Below are 20,149 nucleotides of genomic sequence, written 5' to 3' on the forward strand. Positions count from 1 at the left end.
TAGGGAACGCATGTATTCAGTTTCAGCTTCATCCAAAAGGATTAAAATGCAGAAAGTGTAAGGAACTCGGGGCTCTTTTTGATTAATCCTCGGCAGTCTGCATGTTTCAGGACTTGATGTCATGAAACTTCACTTCTCCCTGGCTTCAATCTGTCAGGAAGAGATAAACTACAAACGGTGCCAGCGTGGGTGGCTGCAGTGTTTTAGGAGCTGCCACTACCATAATAGATTCAAGTGGGTTGTGTTAAAAAAAATACATAGAAAGAGAGCAACAGAGGGAGATAAAGATAAACTTATGACTTAATGTGTTCTGTCGTTTCAAACCATTTTATTTGAAGTTACAGTCTAAGACATTTCAGATGGTTTGCTGCTTTAGCACGTTACAGGCTAACGCACATGGAGAAGTAGAAGTTGACTAAAATTGTGCTGGTATAACAACTGCAGTTGGTCCTGATGTGTGTTAATACAAAAAAAAAAAGAAAGAAAAGATTTCAGATACTATCTAAATTGACAATTGCAGCAGAGCTCTATCTATTTGCAAAGCAGTATAATTATAATCTATTATAATCAGATGCTGTTTACAGCAGCGAGGACCTGCCGACGCAAACTGCCAAATTTAAATAAATTAAAATTATTTACCATAAATATTTAATTAATGTGACAACATACACACGAAACGCAATTGTTTAGCTACAACCTTAGCAAATAAAAATTTTTGCAATTCGTCGCATAATATAACATTGTAAATAAATACAGCACTAAAAGCACGAGCAACGAGTTCAGTTTCGTCGCGTCTCTCGTGCGTGCGTCGTTAACGAGAGGCGTAGCTTTACTATGTTTTAAAGAAGAGATTTCCGCTTCCTGCTGTTGTTTTAAACGCTCAATTGATCACAAGCTGATCACAAGCTAGGCGCCGGACCGATAGCAGCGGCGGCAGCCGAGCGAAGTCTCCTGTGAACGCACCGCCGAGCGGAGGCGGGAACATTAAGAGGCTCGCGCCATGAGAGTGCCATCATCTGAACGGACTGCGCGCGCGAGTGAGTGTCTAAACTGAGCGAGACCCGAGACGAGCTCAGCATGTCGGAGCGTGGAGGGCTTCAGCAGCGCGCGGGAGCGCCGTCTCCCCACTTGCAGCCTCTCAGGACGGTCACGATTTCCTCGAGTCGCCCGGTTCAGATGAACCTGTTCGCGACGTGGGAGATTGACAGCTCCTCTCCCAGCTGTGTGCCCAGGTATGCCGCTTCTTGACTTACTAGTGGACATGCGCTTTTTTTTTTTTTTTTTTTGGTACACCCTCCAATAGAGCTACTTTGTACCGCAGAGTAAATAACTAATCCAGATCACGCTGCACTGGAGATCACACGAAACTGCGTTCTTACTTTAGAGGTTTTCAATCTTTTACACACCCACATACTGTGCCAAACCGTTTAAACATTTGCATGCTACTTGTACTTGACTTATTCCACGAAATTACGATTAAGAAATTAAGTACAGTCTTTGTCAAATTCACGTGCATCCGCTCATTTAGATAGTATTTAGTTGAATAGTACTATTAGGCTATTAGTCACTATACACTATACTATCCTCCTCTAATATAGTTTGCTTTTATATTTGTGTTAAGTTTACAGTTTAGCATTAGTAACTTAATTCTTATTCTCAATTTGGATCGTATGGAAACACACTCTTACTTTGTTAAAAACCCTGTTTTTAGACGATTCACACAAAATTGAGAAATTAACTTTTTTTCCCCCTTGTTCTTCCATCTATAATAAACGCAGCAGTTCACTAAAAAGAATGGAACGGTTCTATCATTAAACATGATGAGTGAAAATGTCATCCTGACTTGTTGCTGCAGTAAAAACTATAGCAGAAAAACGTTTATTTATAAACAGCGCGCATCCACTGTATAATGCACACGGTAATACGGAGGCAGGCTGTTCAGTAATTGTGAATATTTAGCCTCATTACTCTCATGAAGGGATTGTGATATGGAAATGTAGAGGAAGGGCTAGGAGTGGAATTGAAAATGGCCACGGAGCGAGGAGGCTTGCTGTAATAAAAGCAGGCGGCGGAGAAGAAAAGATGCACAGGAGTGACAGAGCAGTAAACACATTATAAGTCTTATTTCTTTCTTTGACACTGGCCCCACAATGCTTTCAAAGGCTTTTTGAGATCATTTCAGTGGTTTAATTTCCTACTTTCCGTTCAACTGCATCAGTAAGATTATTGCTGAATGCAAACCCTAAATTGGCGTCACGGCACACCGTCCCATTAGAATGTTGCATAAGATCACTGAAAGGTGAGATGTGTATCCGGTTTGCCCCTCCTCTCCCAATTTCATTACCTATGTGCTCTAGAGTTACACTCTAATGCACAGGGACAGACTTGTAAGTGAATTAGACCCAGTTCAATATAGCTCACTTGGAAGAGAGGACTGGGTTCAAGCTGCTATTATGTATTAATGCCTTTTCTTGTTGCGCTTAGCACGAGACGTTGCTTCTAGGTAATGCAAGGACATCTGTAGCCAAGAAATGAAAGCCGATTGGAAGTCAAGATATATTGTATCATTTGCAAATTCAGTGTGTGTATATAGCAAAAAGAAAAATGAAACGCCCCTCTGTATTTTAAAGATAACGTCATAAAATCCAAGTTGAGTTCACGGATCTGTATTAGAAAGCGTTTAAACTGTTTTCCGTGCTTGTTCAATGAACCTTAAACTATTATTGCACAGGCACCTTTGGACACTTAATGTCATAGTTTAAATAACTTTCTGCTGACTATGAAAAACATCAGAATAAAGATGCCCAGGGCTCCCGATCGCCTGTGTGAACATGGGCCTGCTGCAGGGAGGCATGAAAACTGCAGATGTGGTCAGAGGAATAAATGTCTGTAATGTACGAGGGCCTAGGACAGTGCTACAGGGAGACAGGAAGGACAGCTGCTCGTCCTTGTAATGCCAGACTACATGTGACCATATGCACCCCCAGACGCGTTTAAGAAGCGGAGAAGTCAAGTAGAACATCTAGCAATAACTGGCAAATCTTTTTCAGTCCATTAAGATGAGATGCACTGTAGTACTTAAAGCGGTTGGAAGACACGCCACATACTGACTGCTACTTTGGATATTGATTCCCGCTGTTCAGTGACTCATTACACTTCTGTTTGTCTAATGTTTGTGAATTTTTGTTCCATTTATACGTCAGTTTTTAAGTGTGAGAATTTGTCTTCATATAAATATTTGATGTAAAAAGCAGTTGGAAGTGGCAGCAGTGCCGGGTTGTATCTGTGCTCTTCAAGTATGTCCATGTATGCAGCAGTGTAATGGTCGAAACGGTTTATCAGAATCAGAGCTTCGTTGCACATATGAGGAATTTGTTTTAGTGACAGAATGACAGTGACAAGACGCAGGTAAATAAAAAGAATAATATACAAACATACAAAATAGCAAAAACACAATATACATATAATATAAGTATGTATGGGTATGGTGTGTTTTGTATAGGTATGATATCTTCAAATTTTAAATGTAAATGTGTGTTAAATAAACAATGTATAATACTACCATCTGTAGTCTTCTGAGGTCTGGTTTGGTAGCTGAGCTGAAGCAGACAGTTATAGAAATGCAGAGGATGGGTTCAATGATGGTGGAGTAGAGCTGTTTCAGCAGCTTCTGTGGCAGGTTGAACTTCCTCAGCTGATGAAGGAAGTACAACCTCTCCTGGGTCTTTTTCACAATGTGAGTGTCCCACTTTAGGTCCTGGGAGATTGTGGTGCCAGGAACCTAAATGACTCCACTGCCACAGTGCTGTCAGTGATGGTGAGCGGGGGGAGAGCTGGGGGATCCTCCTGAAGTCCCCGATCATCTCCACTGTTTTGAGCGTGTTGAGCTCCAGGTTGTTTAGACCGCACCTGACAGCCAGCTCTTTAAGTTCCTGTCTGTAAGCAGACTCGTCACCGTCCTGGATGAGGCCGATGACTGTAATGTCGTCTGCTAACTTCAGGAGCTTGACAGAGGGGTCTTTTATAGGTGCAGTTGTTGGTGTACAGAAAGAAGAGCAGTGGGAAGAAAACACAACCCCTTTGCTGGTCGTACGGGTGCTAGATGAGAATTTTCCCAGCGTCACTAGCTGTTTGTCATGAAGCTGTTGATCCACTGACAGACAGAGTTTAACATGGAGAGCTGAGTTAATTTGGGCTGGAGGAGTGATAGCATGATGGTGTTGATGAAGTTGAAGTCTACAAATGGGATTCGCTGGTTTGTCAGATCAGGGGTGCTCAACCCTGCTGCTGGTGATCGACTGTCCTACAAAGTTTAGCTTCAACTAGTCTTGATGTTGCAGAACATAATGCAGTCCCATATTGACTGCATCATCCACAGACCTGTTTGCTCTGTAGGTACACTGCAGGGGGTCCCAGTGAAGTCCTTCAGATAAGCCAAAACCTTTCAAATGATTTCATGACCACAGATGTTAGAACAACAGGTCTGTAGTCATCAAGTCCAGTAATGAAGGGACTTCACACAGCTCCAGTGATCTGTGTGAAGTTGTGTGTGGAGATGGGGGCCAGCTGGTCAGCACAGGTTTTCAGACAGACTGGAGTCACACCATTGCCTTTCTTCTTTTGTTCTTTTTGAAGACTTGGTGCATGTCGTCTTCACTGATCTGGAGTACAGGTGTGGGGGAAAGGGGGTTGCAGGAGATGTGAATGGTTACTGGCCGATACATTGGTGCATTCATTATCTGCACTATTGGATGTAATTTTTCTAAGAAATTGAAGAAATTCTCTGGTGTAGAATTTAGGGCTGTAAATATTATATCAAGCAGTTAAAAGAAAAATGGTGCATTAACACAGGTTTTTTTTTAACTCTATGAATCACTGCCTCTATGAATCTGTGTGGGTTTTTTCTTTTCCCCAGCAAATATTATTTGTAAGACGTATCCCATCCATCCTCGAAAAGAGTTTTGAGCTTCGTCTTAATTTTCAAATTCTTTCCAGTTTTATTATAAATGTGAATAATTTAATTAATAATGATAAATGGTGTTTTGACACTAATCAATACATCTATTTTACATTACTGACAGTTATACCATGAAATAAACACGATCACAAACATCAGGTATGTTAAAAGCTGGTTGATTTGAGCTCTGTTTTGTTTATTTTAACTTTTAATGTTATAAAGAGAGGGTTCAGTATATAGATTACTGCCTGTTATCTTGCTTCAAGAAAAAAACAGACATGTAGGTCTACCTGAAAAATTTCTAAAAGAATTGATATTAAATCAAATTGTGTAAAACTGTATAACAGTTTTTTTTCTGGGATAGTTTTCATAATGTCTGTACTGTGGCTTAAGCATTCAATGAGAAAATTCTGTATGTGTGTGTGTGGACTTTATAGCATTAATACAGTACGTGCAATGTTACTTTGTGTATTTAATTTATTAAACATTCATGACCGTGTTCCCCTGTCATTGTGTAAATCTACGACCTGTCACAGAAACTGAATGAGCTCAGTGTTTGTGTGCTGTGTCACTCTGAGATTCATCTCCTAAATCTAATATCACCAATGCAGTGTTCTTGACTTCAGGCCAAAAACATCTCGGCACACCTTGTGCAGCTGTATCAGAGGACAACTCAGTTTTTGGGACACTGCATTCTTCGTCTGTTGGTATCCTATGGTAGCTGTCTTCTAGATTAAGATGTACATTGAAGCTCCAGTCATGTTTGTTTTCCATACATGTGTTTTATACAGTGGATAGATGACCAGTCTGCCATCATTTAATCAGACTAATGTCGATTCAAACACCAAATACTGTTGTACAGATGCACTATGGAAAAGAACTGTGTGTAAATTATTAAAAAAGTATTCTTTTGTGTTCCACAACAAAAACAACAACAGCATATGGGTTTGGATCGACATGAGGGCCATTAAATATCAATGCCTTGAAATATGAGGCACATTTTAATTTATAATTGTGGCTGACAATGACATATATTAAAACCCATCATGGCACTTCTCAGTCACAGAACAAAAAGGTCACAATTGTTGTATGGAACTTTTGGTGAAATGTCAGCCAAAACTGCATCTGGGATTTAAAGCCAAAATGTCAACTCTGTGAGGTAAACTTGATAAGCCGGCTTGGGGACAGATTATTCATTCAGCTACCATAGCAACTTGTCCTTAGAGCAACTTTAGCATCTCTCTCTTGTCTTCTCTTGCAGACTTCTCAGTCTAACTCTTAAAAAATTAGTGATTTTGAAGGAGCTGGACCGAGATCTTACTTCCGTGGTCATCGCAGTTAAACTTCAGGTAAATCTTGTTTTGTTGCTTTGCTTTACCCAAATAGAAATATCTTTTAATTTATGTTAAGGTGACTAATTCGTGTAAATGTCTCTTTAAGGGCTCAAAACGCATTTTGCGGTCAAATGAAATCATGCTGTCTTCTGCAGGCCTTACTGAGACTGATCTTCAGTTGACCTTTTCTCTTCAGGTTAGCCGTGTTTGAGTGCCTTTTGAATTAGATTACAACTAAATTGACATCTACTGACATTGTATCAGAAGTCCCTAAGTAACTGTCTTATAGTAAATTAGATCTAGTTAATGTTACACTTTACAGTATTTTCTCCCTTTAGTACCCACATTTTTTGAAGAGAGATGCCAACAAGCTTCAGATTATGCTCCAGAGACGCAAGAGGTACAAGAATCGCACTATACTGGGATACAAGACCCTGGCTCTAGGGATGATAAATATGGCTGAGGTGAGGAACCGCAAAACCAACCAATCTGGTTCAGCCACATTTTTGTGATTCTGGACTGCTCGTGTAAAGTAAAATGATAACCAACCCACGTTTTAGCGCAGGCTTGAGAATGTTTCAAATACTGCTGTAAAATACATGGGAGGCTGCTGTAGGAGGTGAAATAAAACAACTTTGTATGCTTTAGTCAGTTTTCTGTGAGATTAATAGAGTTAACAGTATTGAAACCTCTCACAGATGCACCAGAAATCCACACGGGTCATTTTGTATCTGTAATTTAATGACCAAATAAATGCCAAGACATTTGCATTTGTACTATGATTCAGTTCATGACTAACTGTTGAAAGCACGTCCACGTCATTAGTTGCATTATTAATCATTTTAAAGGAAAAAGTCATCATTTGAAGCACGTTCATGTATGCTTTAGACACTTCAAACAGGTGCTGCAAAAATATCTAAATATAAAGAGGTGTTCCAATCAAAATGAAAAATGTCAACACAAGTTGGGTTTTTTGTTCGTATAATAGTAGTTAGTCAATGTTAACAACATTTTACAGAATATTACATAGAAAAAAGAAACACGCGTAACATGGGGTTTGCTTAAAGATATTTTTGTGTGTGTGGACTATCTCTTTAAGCACCTTTTAAACTAATCTGAGATTTTGTAATTTGCACTGTAATTCAGCACGTGTGTTTTGTAGTTAGCTCTTAGTAAACCGAGCCAGTTTAATTAATGGCTTCTTTTTTCTTGCCCGTAGGTGATGCAGCATCCGACCGAAGGTGCTCAGGTGCTGGGCTTGCATACGACGGTGAAGGACACCCCAGTGCCCGTTGCTGAGATCAGGGTCTATTCTCTCTCCAGTCAACCCATCGACCCAGAGGGACCAAAGACCAAGCTATCTGGTGAGACTTGCACACTTTGAGATATACTTCAATTTAAACAAGCTAATGAGAAATTGCGAAAAGAGGTCAAGGCCGCTCTTTTACATTTTCGAGAACACTTTTAGCAAGGCCTGCTCTGGTTTAATCGCTTGCATGGTTCCTGTTGTCTTCCTTTCAGATCGTTCACCAGACATCGATAATTACTCTGAGGAGGAAGAGGAAAGCTATTCGTCCGAGCAGGACGGCAGTGATGACCCTCTACAGGGGCAGGTAAGGCCTGTGAGAATGAAGTGATTGATTTTGATTTTCAGCCATCTTCCCTATTTCCTGTTTAGTGAATTAGAGCAGTGCACAGAGACCGAATTCAGATCACTGAAGAAATGCATAGAATGGATTTGTAAAGCACAAATTTAATCCGATACGAAGCATAAAATCTGTGGAGTGAAAAGACACACTGGGCAGAGACTTACACGCAGCAAAAGTGGGTGACGTATCTTGAAAATAAAATTTTAAGTGTTAAAATCAAGTCCCCGGCACGTCTGCCAACTAAAGAAACAATAAAAAGATTAACCCAGTAACTGCCTTTTTCTGCAAGCCTGATCTACTGTCTGATCTACTGATGCTGCAAAGGGATCTCATCATAATATTACCACCCCTTAATCTGTACGTTTCTTCCCAAGGTGCCGTCATTTTGATTTTGCAAGCAATAACTGCGTACCAGTTCAAATGCCATGGCGAAAGATGTAAACGTGCAATTTATTTCTCAGCTGTTTACCTTCACAGACATAATTAAGAGACTGATTGATGACCGCATGTGAAGGAGAACTTAGTCTAGTACTCGCATGCCTTTGACGGCATGTGTCCTTCAGAGATCTATTCTGGAAAAGGGGGCGGGGAAAAGCAGCTCATTTCCATTTTAAAAGACAGGCATAAAAATCTCAGAAAAACAGGTGTTTTCAGAACAGAATCTTTTCCATGTAGCATCAAATGTATAGATTAGATTTGTTTCATTGGAACAGATTTATTGACATGTAGCTCATCTCTGATGGCCTGAGGTAAATTTTCATTTTAGGGTGCACTGCTCTATTTAAAGCCGTATCGTCACAGACTTGTAATATAGTGCCCAAATCGTTAATCTGTAAACTTAGTCAGTGTGAAATGTTATTTTATTCAAGTACGTTTTTGAGGGTTTAATCATGGTTTGTCATTTTTGGGCAGTACCTCTATGACGACGAGGATGAACTGAGGAAAAAGAAACCTCGCCGTAAACTCCCCTCCACAGCATCCATCACCAGAGCTAACGTAAGTGACGTAAGTGATCTGTCCAGATCTTTCTGTTCCTCCATGTTGACTCAGGCTTCGTCAGGAAGCTAAACAACTGCATATTTCTCCCTTGGGCCACCGATGTTCTTTACATGTAGGAGCTGCTGCAATTTATGCAGTCATATGGAAACCCTAGGGAAGGGGCTTCTGAGCACATTAACGTATTATCTGCTTCCTCCTCTCCGATGCCTTCACAAGTCTGCTTTGTTTTCCTGTGTGCTCTGTCTTCTAGCTGACAAGCCTCTAGTCGCTTCTCCAGCGCTCTGTGTTTGTTGTGACAGGGTTTTTTTTTTTTTTTTTTTTCCGCTTTCTGCTCGCTGCTATTTTTGTTCCCTGCTGTTGCTCAGCCAGATACGCTGTTAATTTGTGTCTGTTTGCTATTGTTGCTTATGACTCCCCCGTTTTCTGTCTAACAAGGTGTTTGTGTTTTAAATCTAGCAACCCAACATCAAACAGAAGCTTATGGCATTGGTGAAATGGTTTAAAGTGTCTGATGAGGTAACTGAATCCTGTCTGCACGTTTTTATGTAATTTACCCACTGAGGTCTTTTCCCATACTCAATAATTTATCTTTAAGCATTGTATATGGTCGCTTTACATATAAGATTATTTTTTTTCCATTTAATTCCAGTTAGTGGCTGATATTAAAAGTATCTACTAATTTATTCATGGGTCAAAGTGTCTGCATCACAAGAAATTCACAAAAGTGATTTTATGTCCATAGAAAGCACATTAAAGTGTCTACTTCTAAGGTTTCGGATACGTTTTTGGTGAATAATATGTCAAAATTTGGTTTAAATAATGTTGCATTGTCCTTGAGTGTAACACAGTATTTATGCAAAAATTCAAACAACATGCTTATTAAAAGAATAAGAAAGCATGCTATGTTTTATTGTTTTAAATGAGTTAAAATATCTTACAGACAACTGGCACATTTTAAAAATGTAAAATTCTAAATAATTAGTATTTGGGGTGACCGTAATTCATCTTTTAATGTGTCATAAATTGTCTCTCAAAATCATTACACTAAATTATGTTTGAGTGGGTAAATTTATTAAATCAAGGATACTTATTTTTGGCTCAGAAAGAAATGCACGTGATTTAAACAAAAAATCATTTTTGGAAAAACAACAATTTTTATCTTTTTTTTAATTTATTTTCTTAAACTTTAAGGCCCAGTTTCACAGACAGGACTTAGCCCACGCCAGAATTGGGCCATAGATTAATTAGGACTTTTTTTTTTTTTGTATAAACATGTCTTTAGAAAAAAAGCATCTTAAGACAAAACGATGGAAGATTTAAGATTAGTCAGTGCAAGTTTCTTTCATCATGTGAGCATCGGATGATGAGAAAGCTAATCTAAATGTAAAAACGTCCTCTGTCCATGTATCAGTGATCAATTCTCTAAACTTTAATACAGGCCGATTAATGTAGAAGTATATTGTTCATCTCTATCAGTAATTCATGGCAAATATTTTGCATGCAGGTTGGCTTTGGTTTGGATCACGTGTCCCAAGAGCAGATCCGAGATGTGGAAGAGGATCTGGATGAGCTGTATGACAGTCTTGAGATGTACAACCCCAGCGACAGTGGCCCAGACATGGAAGAAACGGACAGTATTAGTAGCACACCCAAACCCAAACTCCGGTACTGCATTCGCTAGCTAATATTTATTCATATAGCACTTTCAGATATTGATTTAGTAATTTTGCTCTGCATTACACAGATGTGATTAAATAATTGAGGAGGCAGCCAATAAATGTGGTGTTGCAGTTACGAAAGATTCCGGAATATATTGCATATAGGAAATGTGTACAAGCAGCACATTGCACTCTCAAATGCAGGAATAACCTGATATAAAAAGCTTTTTTAGTCACACAATGAGTGGGCAAACTGCCTACACCTCAGTTTTTTTTCTTATTCTGAACCTGTCTTTGTGTGTGTGTGTGTGTATTAGGCCGTTTTTTGAAGGCATGTCCCAGTCCAGCTCTCAGACTGAGTTTGGTAGCTTGAATAGCAGGTGCAGCCACAGGAAAGACAAGCTGAGTCCCGTGAGTGTCATTCGGAGAGAAACCTTATTTGACCACTGTAATTTAGCTTCACTTTGCTTTATTGCTTCTGCTTTTAAAGGGATAGTGCACCCAAAAATGAAAGGAATCAATTGCAGCCTACCGACGTAATTTTCATAAACCTTTAATGGCAGAGAAAGGCAAAGCACCAAAAAGTGTGTAGAAGTTTGTGTTTTTTATATATATATATATATATATATATATATATATATATATATATATATATATATATATATAAAAACAAACTTTTACATTTTCTATTCTGATCTTGGTCTCTTGCTGCATATGGCACATGCGTATGCTAGAAATAATCACGGTGGGCTTCTTTGCACAGAATATGTAGCTGTGAGACAGGTGCGCATTGCTACCTGTCATTCATTTGTTTTACTTCAGATATGCTTTCGTTCAAGCCATTTGGAATGCAGTACGTATTAGAAGAAACCCCCATAGGCTACTAAGAGACATAATCGTTTGTTCTGAAGGCTCCGGTTAAATGCACTTGCATCTCAGAATACTTTTATGATGGGAAATTGACTTCAACGTGGTTACGTTTACAGAACAGGACAAAACATCTAATATGTCAAAATAGATCTGTGCATTAGTGTGAATGCAGCCTATTAGAGCTGCCACCGTCTGATGCAGTAATCTAACATCAATAGTTTTAAGGAAAAACCCCAATAACCATGATAGTCTGTAAACTGTAGGATGAAGTATTTTATCACTTCTAGTTGTCTCTTTCACCATTTGCCTTATATTTGCATGTGTGTTTCGAAGCTATATTGAGTTGATTAAATTCTTAACAACTTAATTTAAAAAGTAGCCTGCCTAAATAATCTCAAAATAAATTTGAGATAAAATGAATGTGGAAATGTAGCCATGCGCCACAATACTGCAGATTTGAAGATGACGCATTGCGATATCGAATCGAAGCAAAGACATGGTTATCATAATCGAATCAGTGACGCTTCACCCTGCAGGGCTTACGCTACGACCACATCCTACAGCATGCACTGGATCGTCACTCTTTCGTGAACACTCGTATGACAGTTAGCAGCTATGTTTCCATCCAGAATCCAAATTTAACTTAGGAGCAAAACTGGAATCGCATAAAACACTGTTTCCGTACAAAATGGTCACTTCCTGATTAAAATGGCACTGTATGTCACTAATTCACCGCCATTTATAAAGCTTGGAAGACCGTATTTGTCTGAAAGAAGAAAGTCATATACACCTAGGATAGCTTGAGAGTAAATGATGGCTTAATTTTCAGTTTTGGGTGAACTATCCTTTTAAGGCACGTTAGGTCTCATTTCTTTTAATTTCTTAATCTTTCCCCATCTTTTCTTTTATTCTGAAGAGGGCAGAGCAGACTGTATCTGGTAAAATCCAGCGTTCCCCCAGCGCGCACACAGACGACGCTTTCTCAGAGATGGACACATTGGTGAGACCGGTTGCTTGTCTCAGTCGATAGTAAAACCTCTGTGAGCTCATGAACTAGCATTTATTGAGAAGTTAATGCTATAGGAACTCAATGAAGTGGAAGTGATCGCCGACGGGACCCCTAGCATTACTTTATCAGTGGCGGAGAGGCCCCGGACCCCACAGAGGAGCAACAGCACAAACATGCCGTCTCCCAGGTTGGTGTTCCACATAAAAACTACTTAAATAACAATTTGTCATTATTTACTCAACCTCAATATATTTTTCACCTGCATACATTTGCTCTTCTGCTACTTTCTATATATTAAATGTAAAATAGTATGCAGCGTTCTGGCATGATATAAAGTCATATCCCATGAATTTTTGGTAAACCTGCCGACTGATAACCACAAATATGTACATATTTTCTCGTAGGGTTATTGCTTGAAAATAGGCTTATTGCTTGCTTTTTTTTTTAGACTCTTGTGCTTATATTGGGATTAAATGGAGTGTGTAGCAAATAAATAAAAGCAGCTGTGCAATTCTCCCCAGACTGGATGGCAGTCATACCCCCAAACAGAGGCGAGGAACCCCTATGAAAGAGAGACAGCTGTCCAAACCGCTCAGCGAGCGCACAAACAGCTCGGACAGCGAGAGGTCACCCGAGCTCAGCCTCACCCCTCAGGTAACGACCTCCACACACACACACACACACACACACGCACAGCGAGCTAGCACTTAGCCAACAACAGCTGCCTCGCTCTTCTTAAGTTGATCTGACTGAAGCTCAGCAGAATCGATAAACCCCCGAGGGCTATTTGCTCAGGAAATTGTGTTTGTGTGCGTGTGAGAGGGCAAAGCAGAGAATATGGTGATTCATTTGGGCCATGCGTGAGGATTAGCGAGCGGGAGGAGTGGGTGTGATGCTACAGAAAGGAGAGAGAGAGAGAGAGAGAGAGTGGGCGATAATTCTCCTTATGTAACTCTGTACTAGGTCTGGCATGATTCAACACCTGGCTCATATGGCGGTTCACTTTTGTGCAGAGGTGTCAAAACATACTCGAGGGCCATCGTGATGAAGTGCCGATTTGAATCCTCCCTGCAGTTTATTAAAAATCTGATAGATTTCACGTGTTTTTGTTGCTGCGGCTCTGTATCATGTTTGTGAGAAACCGTTCGGTTCCTGATACCGAAATAGACGATTCTGAGTCATCCGGAATACGAGAGCCCTTAAAGGTGACGTGTATATTTATTTTCACTGGTAAAATACTTTCTCTCATCCCGGATTAATGTGCAGAGAAGACTGTATGCGTGTTATTTGTTAATTAAATCCCTGAAAAGTCTGTTTGACAAAACAATGGAAGACAGGCTTTTGGGAGTGTTTTAATTGGGATGATTATTTGTGTATTTTTGTTTGCCGCCACTAGTAATGCAGAAATGATTTGTCAATTGTGACTCTGGAGGACAGAACCAGTCAGTTATTTGAAATTGAGGCCCTGTGAACACATTTGTGCTGTATACGCATACATTTTGTATCGTTTAGGCATTTTGTTCAGACCGCTCTGGCATTTTGGGAGAGTGAAATGATAAAAAACATTGTTTTTTGAAAAATCGAATATATATACCCAGAGTGGATACATCTGAAAACGCTGCCCTTGCAGCAGTGAAGCAGTGAATCTGTATATTTTGTGAAACGATGACGTCATTAGCACACATCTCACCCCGCACAAGGCTTATGCGCAGAAAATGTAAATGGCAGAATTACAGCGCCACATGCTGGTCTGGCATGTATACCACAATGTTTTGGGTTGTTTTTGTGTGGACGTAGCCTGAGATGTATCATCTGAAATCTGCATACATAAGCTTTCCATCGACGTATGGTTTATTAGGATAGGACAATATTTGGCCAAGATGCAACTATTTAAAACTCTACAATCTGAAGGTGAGAAAAAATAAAAATACTGAGAAAAAAAGCCTTTAAATTTATCTAAATTAAGCAATGCATATTACTAATCCAAAATTAAGTTTTCAGGTTTTACAAAATGTGTTCATGAACATATTTAATTAATATCCTACCTATTTTATCATGAAAGACTTAAAAAAAAAAAAAAAAACCTTTTAAACAAAAGTTTGAATTAAACCGTTTTTAACTGTAAATGAAACTTGACCAGGCATTTTAGTCAAAAATACACAAACACAGAAATATTGCGAGATATATTTAAAAAGAAAATGGCTATGTAATAATATATATATTTTTTATAAATGTAATTTAACTTCTGTGATGCAAATCTGAATTATCAGCATCTTTTCTCAAATTTACATTGAACAAGACTAATAAAATGTGTAAATGTGTAGAAATAGCAACATTTTAGTTTCATTTAAAAAGCACAAAATATGCCTTACAAGGATGAACTAAATGAACTAATGAATCGGTGACCATTTTGGATTCCTGAACTGTTCAAATATATATATAAAGAAGCTACATTATTTTGAAAATAGCTGAGCTGCTGTTACACTTCTGTGAAGGTAGGTAAAATTCCTAACAGGGGAAATTATACACAGCATCTTAAATGCTAGTCTGAGAAAATGAAGGTGAACAAGATGCTTTCTGTCGTTTTTTTTTATATCTGTAGATGCCCAGGAAGATAGTGTATGACCAGCTCAACCAGATCTTGCTGTCTGACAGCACCCTTCCTGACAGCCTTATCCTGGTCAATGGCAGCGACTGGCAAGGACACGTAAATACCAGTCCATTCACTTCCTGTGTCTGAACATAGCCATTCTTGTGTTCAATTAATAACTGCTTGAATGTGACGTGTAACAACTGTGTTGTGTCAGTATCTCGGCGCATGTCGATGTTTTTATCTATTCTGATGCAGACTAATACGACGCTGTGTGTTTCTGCAGTATGTGGCTGAGCTGCTGCAGGCCCAGAAGCTGCCGGTGGTCTGCACCTGCTCCGGATCAGAAATCCAGGCCGTCCTTTCCGCCCTGCTCACACGCATACAGAAATTGTAAGTGCAACTGTGGTGGAATCGGTGAGAACGAACACAAATGTGAAATGACTGGCATGATGTTAAATCTGATTTATAGCTGTCAATATGAACTGCATTACTGATCAGAGATTATTTTATGCAAACAGCATAGGCATTCATATATTCATTATTCCCTTATAAATCTCACAGCTGCAACTGTAACTCTATCATGCCCAAACCGGTGAAGGTGGTGGCGGTTGGAGGTCAGAGCTATTTAGGAGCCGTCTTGAGATTCTATGTCTCTCAGCTCGCCAACAAGATGTCTGACTGGCTCAGCCACATGAAGTTCCTTGTAGTGCCCATCGGTGTGTATAAATAACAGCGATTCTGCACACAATGCCAAAAGCTTTCCATAAAAAGCGCCTCATTTAAAACAAATGCAGGATGTATCATGTGAGCGTCTTCACAGGCTCTCACCCCGTGGCTAAACACCTGGGTTCTCTGGACAATCGCTACAGTTCTTCCTTCCTGGACAGCTCATGGAGAGAGTTTTTCAGCCGGCCAGAGCCTCCTCAGACTGGTAAGTAATGCGTGTATTTAACCCTCTACAGTTATTTCATGTGGATATACAGCATTTCTCTTTCCTGCCTGTTGAATTGTATTGGCGATATGTCTGTAGTCTCTGTTCTTGTATCTCTTCAGCTTCCTCTGCTGACTTTGTGGATGTGGCTGGCCGAATTCTACAATACATCAACGGATCTACGGTTACTCATCAGCTTCCCATTGCTGAGGCCATGCTGACCTGCAAACACAAGACGTGAGTGATGAATTCTACCATTCCATCATTTCATATATTTTTCATTCTATTTTATATACACTTTTTTTTTTTTATTTTACTCTTTTAGGCAAGATGATGATTCCAACCAAAATTTTGTTCCATTTGTGGGTGTAAGTACAATTTGTTACACTATTGTTCTAATCTTTTGTAACTTTATAATAGACTTTACTGTTAATATTGATCAATTTAAAGGGTTACTCCACCCCAAAATCAACATTTGTCATTCCAAATCTGTAACCTTTGAATCTTCAAAAACTCAAATTAAGATATCTTTGATGCATTTTGATGTTTGTCTGACTCTCTCATAGACAGCAATGTAAGGAGCACGTAGCAAGAAGATCTGTAATTTATTTGACATCAGGAGTTCAACTGTAATTTTATGAAGTTTGCATGCAGTGGATACTCTCAAATGGTGCTATGGAGACACAGAGGATACAAATTGTTGAATTAAGTCATTATTTTTGTTTTGTTTGTGAACACAAAGTATTATCATAGCTTCATAAAATTATGGTTTAACCCCTGATGTCACATTGATTATTGTACCCATCTCCTTGCTACGTTTCTGGGTGTTGATCATGTTCATTGCATTGCTGTCTATGGGAAGGTCAGAGAGCTCTCAGAATTCATGAAAAATATCTTAATTTGTGTTTGGAACAACATAAGGGCGAGTAATTAATGACAAAATTGTTTGCGGTGGAGTAAAAATTGTATAAAAATTTTTTTTAAATTAACCCCAGAATTTATACAGTAATGTATAGTGCAAAAGTTTAATTTCTAATTATGGGTGGATTTCTTGCAACAGGTGGTTAAGGTGGGATTGGTAGAGCCCAGCCCAGGATCTTCAGGTTTGTTACGTCCTTTCAAAATTCAACAATATGGTATCACCATTAAGGATGGGAACAGAAAACCAGACAGCACAACCAGTGTAGTCTAAATGTACAAATGAAGGATTCTGAGTTGTTGTTGTTTTAAGTAAAATTGCACATTTAGGCTTATACGTCTGTATTTACAAAATACATTAGTTTTATAGAGTTTCTGAAAAGTTCACTTCTGTAAACGTGTGAAAATTTAATAGGTAGTTCTATGAAATTATCATCACTTTGCAGTGAAATTCTTACTTGACTCCTTGCAGGTGGAGATTGCGAGGAGGGTTTGCCTTTGAGTTTAGCAGTTCCATCGACGTCTCCACCAGCTCATGGATCTCCCACTGGGATGATGAAAGATTCTGCAACGCCTCCTCCATCACCATCACTAAGCGGACTGGCTGCACTAGGGTTTGTGTACAGTATTGCACAGAAATCTGCACCACTCTGCTGTTTCTCGCATTGCTTTAGCTTTCAGCTGTTATCTCTTCAAAAATGCTTGCCAGGTAAAAAAATTAAAAAATAAAAATCTGGTCCAACTGATTCTGTTATCTAGGAGCCCCAGCATGTCTCATGGTATGGATGCCATTGGGCTGCAGGTGGATTATTGGGTGTCGTCAGGGGCTGAGAAGCGCAAAGATGGCGAGCGAAGAGACACGGGCAATAAGATCACTTTGAAGTGTGCGTTCAGATCCCTGCAGGTTAGCCGACTGCCCGGCTCTTTTGAGTTCCAGACTGGCTCTAACACCATGTCCATGACTGTGGTGACCAAGGAGAAAAACAAGAAAGGTGAGATGGTCTACTAGCTTTACGCATTTGTCCAATTTCTCACTGCACAAAGGTTACTTGTGTTTTTTGACTCCATACAGTGCTTTCTTGGCCGCAATTTCATTTGACATTTTCTTTCTTGCCCTCTGCTCTTTTTTTTTTTTTTTTCCTCCCTGAAGCTGAGGTTTTTTTTTTCTCTTTTGCTGCAGTGCTACTATTATTGTTGCTCTCCATATTTATGCACCAACTATATTTACTCCCATTGCCTGTCTTCAGTCCCAACCATCTTCCTGGGGAAGAAGCCGAAAGAGAGAGACACAGAGTCAAAGAGCCAGGTCATTGAAAGCATCACCAGACTTATCTGCTCTGCCAAGAATCAACAAACCAGTCTAAGAGGTACATTTCAAAAGATTTCCATTGGATTCCTTTTCATAACATTAAACAGGAACAACAAACAAAGATGAAAAACAAATATTCCATATTTGAGAGATTAAAGTTAAAGTGATAGTTCTCCCAAAAAACTCCATTACTCCCCCTTTTGTCATTCCAAAACTGTAAGACCATAATGTGAGTTCCAAAGATAAACTAGGATATTTTTGATGAAATCTGAGATTTCGTGACTTCGCATAGAAAGTAAAAGCGGTACCACGATTAAGGCCCAGAAAGATTTTAAGGGCATAGTTAAAATAGTCCATGTGGCATCAGGGGTTCAATCGTAATTTTATGAATGAATTGTGCGCAAAGAATACTAAAGTAACCTCTCTTCTGTGTCAGATTCAACATTTATTGCATTTTAAATTTTTTTGGGTGAACATCTTTGGTGTTTATTGCTCCTGACCATTCAAGAGTTTTTCCTTGAATGTTCAGTGTGTTTATTTGATTGAGAGGTTCAATATTAAAATGAACATGAATTTCAGAATGTTACACATTTGCTTATGACTAGTGACCTACAAATAATGCAGATTGCTTCATATTTTAGTCAAATAACCACATTCAATTTTATTATTTTTAGATATTTTTTTCAGTTCTATTTATCATTTTGCAGCCATTTGACTCATGAAATGAACATGTTTCAGTGTCTGTAGACGGAATGGAGTGGAACGATGTGAAGTTCTTTCAGCTAGCGTCTCAGTGGCCCACTCACGTAAAGTACTTCCCTGTGGGGCTGTTCGGCTACAACAAATCATCCACCTAGTGATCTCTGGGGGGAAAAAACCATGGTATTCCCGACCCTGCTTGCTGCGGCCTTCAGACAGAATAGAGGGCCAGTTGTTGTTCTTGAGGTGGTCGTGCTTGCTGTACGTGACAGATACTTGAGCCAAAGTGGGAGATGTTGAATTTCTCATCTGGAACTGGTGGGATTATCTGATCTTGTTGTGGTCTTTAGAGGGCCAGAGCAGACGAAGGACTTGAGGTTAAATAATGTGATATGAGAATATTAGTCTTTTCTACCAGTGTTTTGTCAGCTGTGCGATTCATGACGCAATAATATCCCAATATTGTATTGAGTTTAAATAGTACTTGATATTAGTGATTTAGTCTTTGTTGTACTAATTTAACGTATTAAGTGTTACTTCACCTGACATCCAAAGCCTCTCAAAGACACTCTGTTTGTAAAATAAAGCAGCCTTTACTCTATTGAAGAACTTTTTTTTTATGTATAAAATATTTTTCTGTATAGAAATATTTAAGTGATTTTACCTATGTATGTAGTACTCAACGCATGTACTGTATGTATATGTGCTTACATCAGGCTTTGTCGAAGCTGCTACGGACACCTTATCCATTCCACTGTGGTTCTGAGATATTTTTGTCGCTATTAATTTAATCTGCTATGACTGCTCTCTACCTCCCCAATGCCTACCATAACAAAGACGAGTATATGAAATGACTAATAAGAGTAAATGTGATTACTATGGTTTATTTTGTACCTTCTAAGTGACCTATTACAATGTCTGGAAATTGTGGTACCATTACTGCCTTTCTAAATCTGTTGTGCTAAACCTAGTTAGTTTGCATGATGCAGTATATTGATCAGTATGATGGCAGTAAACGGTTATTTTGATACACTCTATATGTGAAAAGTCAGTATTGTATATTTTGGTCTATAAAGCTCTAGTGTACTATTTTGAAATTTACGTTAAATGTAAAATAAGTAATAAATCTATTGTAATTGCAATCTCTGTGTTTTAGTTTGCTTTTTTAGTTTTTACATTGTTAAAATACTAAAAGTGTGTGTATTTTTATATATATATATACA

General features: G+C 39.0%; 1 protein-coding gene across 2 annotated transcripts; it reads left to right on the forward strand.

The window, feature by feature from the left end:
* Positions 1-311: 311 nt before the first annotated feature.
* pacs1a (phosphofurin acidic cluster sorting protein 1a) lies at positions 312-20,068 on the forward strand. 2 transcript variants are annotated; one of them, XM_043222032.1, is made up of 24 exons: positions 312-1,232; positions 6,219-6,306; positions 6,398-6,487; positions 6,630-6,755; positions 7,511-7,655; positions 7,813-7,904; positions 8,853-8,945; positions 9,396-9,455; positions 10,444-10,604; positions 10,915-11,008; positions 12,384-12,467; positions 12,551-12,663; positions 12,998-13,130; positions 15,079-15,183; positions 15,353-15,459; positions 15,631-15,785; positions 15,890-16,000; positions 16,123-16,237; positions 16,326-16,368; positions 17,061-17,103; positions 17,391-17,532; positions 17,678-17,910; positions 18,166-18,285; positions 18,966-20,068. In XM_043222032.1, the coding sequence occupies exons 1-24, from the start codon at positions 1,078-1,080 to the stop codon at positions 19,082-19,084; spliced, it is 2,727 nt and encodes a 908-aa protein (XP_043077967.1). In that variant the 5' UTR covers positions 312-1,077; the 3' UTR covers positions 19,085-20,068. The 2 variants fall into 2 exon arrangements, with proteins under 2 accessions (XP_043077967.1, XP_043077968.1); XM_043222033.1 differs by having other exon boundaries at positions 316-1,232; positions 8,853-8,936.
* Positions 20,069-20,149: the final 81 nt, after the last annotated feature.

The sequence above is a fragment of the Puntigrus tetrazona genome, chromosome 21 (genome assembly GCF_018831695.1).
Source record: "Puntigrus tetrazona isolate hp1 chromosome 21, ASM1883169v1, whole genome shotgun sequence".
Classification (NCBI taxonomy): domain Eukaryota; kingdom Metazoa; phylum Chordata; class Actinopteri; order Cypriniformes; family Cyprinidae; genus Puntigrus; species Puntigrus tetrazona.